At 41.7% G+C, this 10201-nt stretch overlaps 2 protein-coding genes across 5 annotated transcripts; one reads left to right on the forward strand and one right to left on the reverse strand.

Moving 5' to 3' along the window:
- Positions 1-710: 710 nt before the first annotated feature.
- On the reverse strand, positions 711-4182 carry LOC117548339 (myb-like protein V). 4 transcript variants are annotated; one of them, XM_034219541.1, is made up of 3 exons: positions 4045-4182; positions 2792-2862; positions 711-2214 (listed from the first exon to the last, which is right to left on the reverse strand). In XM_034219541.1, exons 2-3 carry the CDS (start codon positions 2841-2843, stop codon positions 992-994), a joined length of 1275 nt encoding a protein of 424 aa, XP_034075432.1. In that variant the 5' UTR covers positions 2844-2862; positions 4045-4182; the 3' UTR covers positions 711-991. The 4 variants fall into 4 exon arrangements, with proteins under 4 accessions (XP_034075432.1, XP_034075433.1, XP_034075435.1 ...); XM_034219542.1 differs by having other exon boundaries at positions 2792-3082; positions 4045-4175; XM_034219544.1 differs by having other exon boundaries at positions 4040-4166.
- A 1220-nt stretch (positions 4183-5402) lies between these two features.
- On the forward strand, positions 5403-9660 carry cacng5b (calcium channel, voltage-dependent, gamma subunit 5b). Its single transcript, XM_034220250.1, has 6 exons — positions 5403-5602; positions 6262-6507; positions 7518-7604; positions 8068-8208; positions 8303-8448; positions 9198-9660. Exons 2-6 carry the CDS (start codon positions 6312-6314, stop codon positions 9456-9458), a joined length of 831 nt encoding a protein of 276 aa, XP_034076141.1. The 5' UTR covers positions 5403-5602; positions 6262-6311; the 3' UTR covers positions 9459-9660.
- The last annotated feature ends 541 nt before the right edge of the window (positions 9661-10201 follow it).

The following is a 10201-nucleotide window of genomic DNA, read 5'->3' on the forward strand; positions in this document are numbered from 1 at the left end:
GTTTAAAATGTTGCTCAGTGTTAACCAAAGCTCAAGATGACAATATAAGACATCTTGTTTTTACCAAAACTAAAAGATATTCAGTTTATTTAAAAAATACAAATATTTTCACATTTTAGAAGCTCAAATCAGGGAATATTCCATTTTTGATTATTTCATATTTGGTAACTAATCCCTGGCTTACATCCTGATTAAGGGATTTGTTTGTATTGTCCCGTGCTCGTTGGATGTCTTTAGCCTCATCCCAATACCCCTCCTCGACTCCTCTCTTCCCCTCCTCCGGGACTTGACCCAGAAATCGATCAAGACACGCCATTTTGAAGGACGTCCCAATAGCTGAAATGCACACAGAGGAGTCGAGAAGGGGTGAGGGAGGAGGGGTGCGGGAGGAGACGAAAGGGAGGATACACGCGGAAGTGTTTTCACTACTCGCGTATAAAAGCCCCGCCCCCACCTTCACAGCTGGAAAACCGACAACTGGAAGATGAGTGGAAAAGCGTCACATAAATGTATAAGTGCTCACAGCTCCGTGGGAATTATTATGCGCAATTCATTTCTAAAAGGCTTTCACATTACTATAATTATATTTTTATTTAAATGTAGGCTACATTTTACACCAAAACGGAACACAAAAGCAGGACCAACCATCATACATTGAATTCCTTGACTAACAAGAGAAAGATTCATTCATTTAAATAAATATTTAACAACAAATGGGCCGGTTCTAAGGGGTTATTCAGTTAAGCCCGATGAGAGGGGATACAGCTGTGCACATGTCATCATTAACAGACGTCGTTTAAAAGTGACGTTTGAGTGAACGAGGCCATCCCAATTAATACCTGAGGACTCCTCTGTCCTCGCGTCACCTCCTCGTGTCTCTCGCTCGCATCTTACGGAGGCGGAGCTAAGACGCAAGGAAGGGAAGCGAGTGAGGGAAAGGAGGAGTCGAGGAGGAGTATTGGGATGAGGTTTCTGTGTTTCGCCCCACCTCCTATTCTACCGACTCTTCCTCATCAGATGATGCATCACTTCCTTCTGAATGTTCGGTGAGGGTGGTCTCGAGCTTGGCATCCCTTTGTCTGACTGAACCTCTAGGGCGACCCCTCTTATGCGGGGTGCCAACATCACTTTTTGGAGTACCTGGAGGGCGGCCCATTTTTTTTGGGGTACCAACGTCACTTTTTTGAGTACCTGGGGGACGACCCCTTTTTTTTGGGGTGTCAACATCCCTGCTTGGTGAGGATGAAGAGGCGACTAAACTCTTGCGAGGCCTTCCAAGCTTCTTCTGTACTTTTGGCGCATTCAGCTCCTCAAGGGTGGACAAAGGGGATTTTCGTGGCCTTCCCATTTTGGCTAGAACTTTTTGGGGCGGGCTACTCTCAGGCTGGCCTTCCTCATCGGGCACCTTCTTTTTGAAACTGCCTTTCGGTCGACTCATTGCCTTCTTAACTGGCGGTTCCTGTTCATCTCCGCTCTCCTGTACGATACTTTTTCTCGGCCTCCCTCTTTTAGCCGTCTCTGGGGTTTCATTTGATGTGTTCTGTGTCGACCCCTCTGGTGTTACCACCTTCCTAGGTCGACCTTTCTTCCTTATTGGAGAGTATAGGCTTCCATCATCATCATCATCCTCCTCCTCCTCCTCTTCTTCCTCACTGCTCAACTCGGACCCCAGCGTCGGTCTCTTATTCTCTTCACTTGTTAAACATTCAAACTTGTGCTTCGTGGATCTTTTTGGACGACCTTTTGTTGGTATTTCAGAGTCTCCCTTCGGTGAGTCTTTGACATCAGCCGTCTCAGAATTCCTTGGCCTGCCTCTTTTCTTAGGAGATTGGTCTGTCGGACTCATAAGGCTGTCTTCATTACTGGCCGGTTCCTGGGAAACTTGAGTTTGAACAGAAATGTCAGCATGGACATCTCCCGATTCTTCCTGCTCTTTGTGCTTTGTGAGTTTTGGACACCCTCTTTCCCTAGGGGACTGAGTTATGCCATCACTTGCAATGCCTGAAACCAGCTTCATGATGTTAACATCGTCTGTAACACAAATCTTCAACTCATTGGAACCTTCTGGCATCCTCACTCCTATTTCAGTGGCACTGTTGTCAGACATGTGCACAGTGGAATCTTCCTCAATGCTCCACAAATCTCTTTGTTGTGTGGCAGCTGTCGATGTTTCCTCTTCACTGCTGTTGCTGTCAGCTTGGACTACTTCTGTAACTGCAAATTGGATATTGAAAAGCACAATTGGGGGTTATGGTTTGGTCAGGACTGATACAGATTATTAATAATAAAGGAGACCAAAAAACAATAGGAACAGATCATAATCTTACAAAATTTAGAATAAAACCAACTTCATCACACAACTTTGTTTAGAGGCATGTAATCATTTGTTAAAGGTGGAGTAGGTAATTTTGGAGAAACCAGCTCGAGTGCGCTAGAATTTGAAAATACACAGCCGGAAGAAATCTGCCACTTCCTTACAGAGCCCCTCCTCCAACACACACGAACGCATGTAGGCCATCCAGTTATTTTAGCCGGTCCGGCTAACATGATTGGTCGTGCTTTTTACAGTACCACAGCTTCCACAGATGACATTTTTTTATGGATTTTTTGTCAAAGCACTTAAGATATTCATTGCTATCGGGATGTTAAGAGCATTCCATGGAATATAACAAAAAGTGTATCTCGAGCCGGTTTCTCAAACTTACCTACCCCACCTTTAAATATAATTATGAAATATATTTTTAGATCATTTTCTATTGTATAATAGGAAGAATCAAAAGACGTCTCCTACCATGCTGACACTTTTCGCCTTCCTTACTCTGTGTTGAGTGCAACACACCCATTCTGCACTTTTAGACTTGACTGCATCCATTGAGAGGAGAGAGAGAGAACATGTAGTTAACATTTGGATAGATACAGGACTACAACATATTATGAAGGAATAAGAAACATCTGGAAGTAGAAAAATAAAACGATGCTAGATGAAACTTAAAGGAATACTTTAACTATAAAAAGACCATTTGTATATAAATTACTCTCCTTGAATTTTCGAAAGAAACTTCTGACATTCCTCCACGGTAAACTAGGAGGATGAAAAACAGAGAAAATTCTTGATGAATTTAAGTAAATGGGAAATCTACAAAGAGATACAAAACTGACACGCTAAGGAAACAAAACATCTCTCAAGACTTTTTTCAAATCTGTAAAAGAGAGGTTACTGGACAACCAAACTTGCCATCTGAGCATCAGCATATGAGGTTTTATCTTTGCTTAAGTATGTGCTTATGTCTGCTGTGTGTTAATAGGTTTTAAAGAAGGGCTTTTAAATGGGTACATGTGCTTTATATATGCTGCAAACGTTAGTTAATTGTGCTTAGTGTTTAAATCCTGCTAATGTTCTTTACCAGGGCTTATGTGCTGCCAAGTGTTTTCTCTATGTGTATTTGCTCATCTATGTTTTCTTTCAATGCAATCAACATGCCACGGACTACAGGTGAAAATAAGTCTCTATGGCTAAATCTGGCACATGTACATGTACCTTCTTAAATAAATAAAAACAAAACTGTGAGCCAAACGACTCGCACGAACTACCAAAATAAGTTACTAAGAGACTCGAATGACAACAAAACGACACAAAACAACAGCAAAGAGACGCTTAACTACAAATAAGTATAGAATCACTACACAAATGGGCCAAACGACCACAGACAACAGACACAAGACTACCACAATGAGACAATACCACAGAGAGATGCCCAACGACTTGAATGGGACACAAAAGGACAACAACGAGATGCTAAACAAGTGTAAACTGTGTAAGCCTTGCTTCTGTTTAATACAGGTGGAGGGGCCTTTTGCGTTTGTGTGCCCATGGCCCCATTGTCTCAGCATCCGCCCAAGCAAAGCGTAATAATTGTGTCCTATGGTTCCATTTTTTTAAACAACCGATCGCCATTAATCTGGAGCAGATGGCTTTCCAGGTTATCTTCAAAATCGATGGCGGAGTGACAAATATAAAATAAAAAATCAATAAACATACCTCACCTTAAAGAAATCCCCCGTGAGATTCAGGTTTCATTTAAAAGATTAACCAGATAGTCGTGACCTGCGACTAAAGACTTAATAGGAAATGTAATGCTTTTACGACCACCACTTCTGGTCGTCCGTGACGCTTAGGAGGCTCTGAAGGAAACTGAAGCGCTGCAGAGATTTGGTTCCGCTTCAGCATCCTTGTTCCGATTTTTCACATAATAGCAAGACAGGTATTAAAAAGCAAGAGATGCAACATTATAAAATAAACTTGCCAAATTGGACACTTCCTAGTAGGTACACATGAAATACAAACCACTACCTCAATAATAATAATAATAATAATAATACATGTTCAACACGAGTTCAACATATTTTTTTAGAACGAATAAATACATAAGGCATATAGCCTACCTTGTTTAGAATATATATTTGAGTTAAAAGCAAATACAAGAAATCCCATGTACAGTGATTATTTGTGCATCTTTTTTTGTAGTTTAATTTGCTCTTTTTACTGTACTCTTGGTGTACAGTTTACTTATTTGTATTGTTACTATTATTATGTTTAATGTACTGAATATTTTGTAATTCCGAACCAAGAATTTCCTTTGGGAAAAAAAAGTATTATGTTATCTTATGTCATCTTATGGCAGCCATAGCATTGTAGCCAATAAAGCTGCCATTACTGATCTATTGTTCAGTAAGTGTGTTTGCCATGCAGTTATGTATCTGTTTATACAAACACTTCCTATTTTTAAATCCTGACTAAAAACGCACCTATTTGCCGCTGCTTTTAATTGAGCTGCCCATACTCACACTACAGTATGCCTTTTAGTCATGTATTCTGTACCTGCTGTGTTTATTTATTTCATTTATTTCATTACCTTTGCTTATTATGCCTTTTGTAAATGCCTTTTTAATAATGTATTTATGCTGTATTTGTCCTTAAATGTCTTTTGCTTTTAATCTGTAAAGCACTTTGAATAGCTACGTGCTGAAAAGTGCTATATAAATAAAATTGCCTTGCCTTATATTGTTCTGCATTCGTGAACTTCCTGTAAGAGCTGTCCTTGGTCCTTAAACAATCAGGCATTACTCTCTCTTTCTCTCCTCTCGTCCTCTCGTCTCTGCTCTCCTCATCTCTCTCTCTTCAGTGCCTCTCTTCTCTCTCTCCTCCATCCTCTCTCTCCTCTCTTCCTCTCTCTCTCATCTCTCTCTCTCTCTCTCTCTCTCTGCCTCCCTCTTTCCCTCTACTCTCTCTCCCCCTCACCCCACACTTTCTCTCTCCCTCTCTCTCTATCTCTCTCTCTCCCCCACTCTTTCTCTATCTCCCACTCTCTCTCTCTGACTCAGTCTGTTCTGTGTGTTGAGCACTGACGCACTGCTGCATAGTCTCTTGCTTCTTAAAGCTTCTCTCGGCTGCACTTCTCTGAAGGAATTTGAGACCAATAAGTTGGAGTCGTTTTCTCACCACTGAACAAACAGAGAGTATTTCCCCGTAGTTTTACTACAAAACTTTCTGCACCTTTCCTTCACGTGCGTGACAGACCGCACCGAAACTGCAGACAGCCACGTAAGAACAAGTGTTTGCATGCTTTAGTCACATGATTTTATTTGTGTAACCTTTGCTGTTATATTTGATGGGTTTCACATATTCTCCGATAACTATGATGTTTGTTTTGAGTTCTTTTAATCTCAGTTGTTGCATGTGTGTCATGTACAATGTCCTGGTTACTACACTATACTAATGTAGTAATGTACTTTAGTAGTAGTATTTTATTGAGGCTCACCATAGTTTATTGCACTGTAGATCATGATATTATAGGGTTGACATTGACGTGTTGTCATTCACACTATGCTCAATCGTTTCAAAGACACTCTCAAGTCCCCCCTGAGGGGAAACACTGCATAGCTTATCATTGCAAGAAATGTGTCAAATGTATAACTGGTGTTGAAAATGATGCACCAATGTCAGTTAGGCTAGACTATTGACATTGGAGACATATGGGAATATATATATTAAATGAAAACTGCTGGAATTAATAGAAATAACCTGAAGCATATAACACTCTTTCATAATTTCATGGTAATATGACTAGTTGTGTGTCTGTATTCATTTGTATTTATCTAATAATGTATTGTGTGTGTTTTTTTATTTTTCGACCGTGTCCACATCCAACTTTCCCAACATTTCTGCCAGTAATTCTTCTTTTCCCTTTTCTCCTCCTCCAGATCGCTTTTTGATTGTAACCACCACAGCTGGAAGCTCCCTCACTGTCACCATGAGCTCGTGCAGCAGGAAAGCCCTGACTCTGCTGAGCAGTGTGTTTGCTATCAGTGGCCTGGGGCTGCTGGGAGTGGCGGTCAGCACCGACTACTGGTTGTACCTGGAGGAGGGCGTCATTCTGCCTCTGAACCAGAGCATTGTCATCAAGACCTCGCTGCACTCCGGCCTCTGGAGAGTCTGCTTCCTGGCCGGTGAGGGTTGGGTCTGGGGTGATGCACTGCCACGATTTAGGACAGGCTTTTGTCAGTGAACCTTGTTTTTAAATCAGTATTGTTCCTCAGACACATGTAATGGAGTTTAGTGTGGTAAGATCTTTGTTAAAGGAGGTCCATTCCTACTGCGCAGCTTTTAATTATGGCAGAGGCAGAGACAAAATCCTGTCACACTCACATATCATCACTGCATCAGGCAGCTTTGACATTCACACAGAATGACATTCACAATGACTTCATCAGCGTGAGCATTCATGCAGGGTGTGTGTGTGTGTGTGTGTGTGTGTGTGTGTGTGTGGTGTGTGTGTGTGTGTGTGTGTGTGTGTGTGTGTGTGTGTGTGTGTGTGTGTGTGTGTGTGTGTGTGTGTGTGTGTGTGTGTGTGTGTGTGTGTGTGTGTGTGTGTGTGTGTGTGTGTGTGTGAAACAAGGTGCGTTCAATTTAAATTAAATTAAATTAAACACACACACACACACACACACACACACACACACACACACACACACACTTACACCTTTAAGTCTTCAGAGAATGATCTCATCTCATCGTGCCACAGATAACTCCGGCTGGAGTTTGTATGTGACAACGATGAAGTGATAATAATGACTGTGTAGCTGTCTTGGCAGAATGTGATGTAATGTTTATGTAAAGAAATATTTTCTTAGGAAAACTTTAAGTTTTGAACTAGGAGAGATCCTCCTGAATATGTCCATTTAAAATACAAGAAAACAATCAAGGTTGATTTATAGGGGATTATGATGCCTTTATATGCAGGCTATGATACATGTACAGGACATATGAGTCGGATTAAACATATCCTCTAAGAAGAGAGGAAGTAAATAAGTGTTGTTTCAAAATAGTTAAACATTCCTTGCATCAGCAGCTGGGGTCTTCTTGGTCCTGTCTGCCTGTTTTTGTCCTTTTTTTTGTTTCCCAGTTTCTCTCCTCCTTTCTTTCTCACCTCAATTTTGTCTATATGTTTTTGTCTTAGGTGAGGAATCTGGTCGCTGCTTCACCATCACCTACATCATGCCCATGAATGTCCAGTTGACATCAGAGTCCACAGGAAGCGTGCTCAGTAAGTTACTCTCGCCTAAATAACTCAAGGTGCCCCCCTGAGATTGTACACATAAACAGCATTTGGCCTTTTCATAAGAAAAAAGTGTTGTTTTCTAATACGGCTTGTGAGTCACCTGAACCCTGTAGCCTCGTCCCTCTCCAGAATACCTATTGCCTTTTTTTTATTTTACAGACAATTCATCTCAGATGTCCTTCAGTGAGGCTCAGTGTCGAAGCTTTACCTCAGGAATAATCCACTTTAAATCAGTGTAATCTCTGATAATGATTACGTTTCTTTTCTAAATATTTCAAGATTGTCTGTTCCCCCTTCCTCCAAAGAGACCACTTTTCTATCCAACCTGACGAATGAGGAATTTAAAAAATCTGCTTTATAATGAAGATAAATCAACAAAACATTCCCAAAGTTCCTCTCCTCTTCAACCCCCATCTGTTGCATGTTTTGGTTTTCCTCCTCTCCTTAGAGATGATTCGCTCGGCCACTCCGTTCCCTCTGGTCAGCCTCTTCTTCATGTTCATCGGCTTCGTCATCAACAACATCGGCCACATCCGGCCTCACCGCACCATCCTGGCGTTTGTCTCTGGGATCTTCTTCATCCTCTCAGGTATTCAGATCTTCTCTCTATTTCTTGTCACATTTCTGCACTCTCTTCTTTGTGTTTTTGTCCAACACTACATGTTAATGTATCAATCTGTCAGGTCTGGCTCTGGTGGTGGGTCTGGTGCTCTACATCTCCAATATAAATGATGAAATGCTGAACAGTATTAGGAGCAGTGAGGCCTATTTTATCTACAAGTACGGCTGGTCCTTTGCCTTCGCTGCCATCTCTTTTCTGCTGACTAAGGTGAGTGACACATTGACATGTTCAGCTGTTGGCTATCGTAGTGATCAAAGCACAACATACAATATTTGAACCCAGTGAACACCATATGAAACTAAGAGCCTCTTACATCAGTGTACACACATACACCAAAACATTACAAATATACTATACCCTTTCAATGCACTGCTGATCATTTTCCTTGACTTTGTTGTTGCAATAACCCACCCTCCCTCCTTCAATGTCCACATTTCTATGAGCCTCGTAAAGACATGTGTCTTTGAAGTGCTGTTGTATTTATTACATTTGACATATACCTTCTAAAAGTGGCCACCACCTTCTTAAGTCGTGATGGTTTACTGCCCTACAGTGGTCAAAGATGGGAACTGCAACACAAAATAATGGCTAACAAACATTATGGTTGATATTACTATCAATAATTACCACTAATTTGATATAAGATAAAGAAATAACAATGTTTAGGGTGATCATCCAACTGAATCATTCAAAAACAAATTCAGAAACAATCAGTTTAAGGTGCAGACAGCAATTTGTATCCCCATTTTTGTATTTGTTTTAATTCAGCAGTTATCGTCTCACAGTTCTTCAGCTATCTATTCTTAGAAAATGTATAAAGAGAAAGAACAACATTTTGGTGCTGTGGGGACTTGCAAACTGAATTGTTTCAACATGAAGGCACTTCTGAGCAATTGTTTCCTATAGTTTGATTTGTTTCCTTGTTTCAATCTAATGTGTCCCTCTACCCCCTGCAGAGTGCAGGCGTCATGTCCGTCTACCTGTTCATGAAGCGCTACTCAGCAGAGGAGCTCTACCAGCCTCGTCACCCCGGTTTCTACCGCCCCCGTCTCAGCAACTGCTCCGACCACTCTGGCCAGTTCCTCCACCCGGAGGCCTGGTCCCGCGGGCGAAGTCCCTCCGACATCTCGAGTGACACTTCGCTCCAGATGAGCGCCAGCTACCCGGCTCTCCTCAAATGCCCTAACTACGACCATGTCTTGTCCTCACCCTGCTGAGGGGTCACTCACCACAGCAGAGGCACACATAAGTTACTGAAAGGTCGCTAAAGAATCACGAGAGGTCACAAGGCTTATTCAGTTTTCTCTCCTGAAAAGATACAACTTGTAGCAGCTATAACTGTGACTTAAAGTGGACCTATCATGCTATATTTTATAATATATTGTAGGGCCATACCTATATAAAACATGTCCCTGTTTTTGCAAGGGCTGATTCTGTGGCAAATGAGCTGCAGCTGACCACGCCCCCCTGCAAAGGAGGGGGCGAGGCACGAGCGTCATGTTACCATGCTGTTACCATGCTGTTACCATGCTGTTACCATGCTGTTACCATGCTGTTACCATGCCATGGCAACCTCTCATTCCCCTGATTGGTGGAGAGTTGCCCATATAGGCGGAGCTCTCTGTTTCTGACGTCAGAACAATTTCAAATCTGTAATTTCTGCAGCCCCGTTTTTAGAGATTTGGTATGGAGGAAAAGAGAGAGGCTTGTGTTTTCTGACACTTGGTGAGTTCCCTGGAACACCGGAGACACATATTCATGTATAAAAGACGTACAAAAGTGCATTTTGCATGATAGGTCCCCTTTAATAACTGTGGAAAATGTTCCATCTGAACCCCCTTGTGGTTAAAGGTGCAGAGATGATAGTTGCATCTACATTCTTTCTAGGTGGAAGGAAAGTCTGAAGCGTTTGGACAAGAAAACAACTCATGTTACTCTTTCTCAGTAGACTACCTTTGAA

This window comes from Gymnodraco acuticeps, unplaced genomic scaffold (assembly GCF_902827175.1).
Source record: "Gymnodraco acuticeps unplaced genomic scaffold, fGymAcu1.1, whole genome shotgun sequence".
Lineage (NCBI taxonomy): Eukaryota > Metazoa > Chordata > Actinopteri > Perciformes > Bathydraconidae > Gymnodraco > Gymnodraco acuticeps.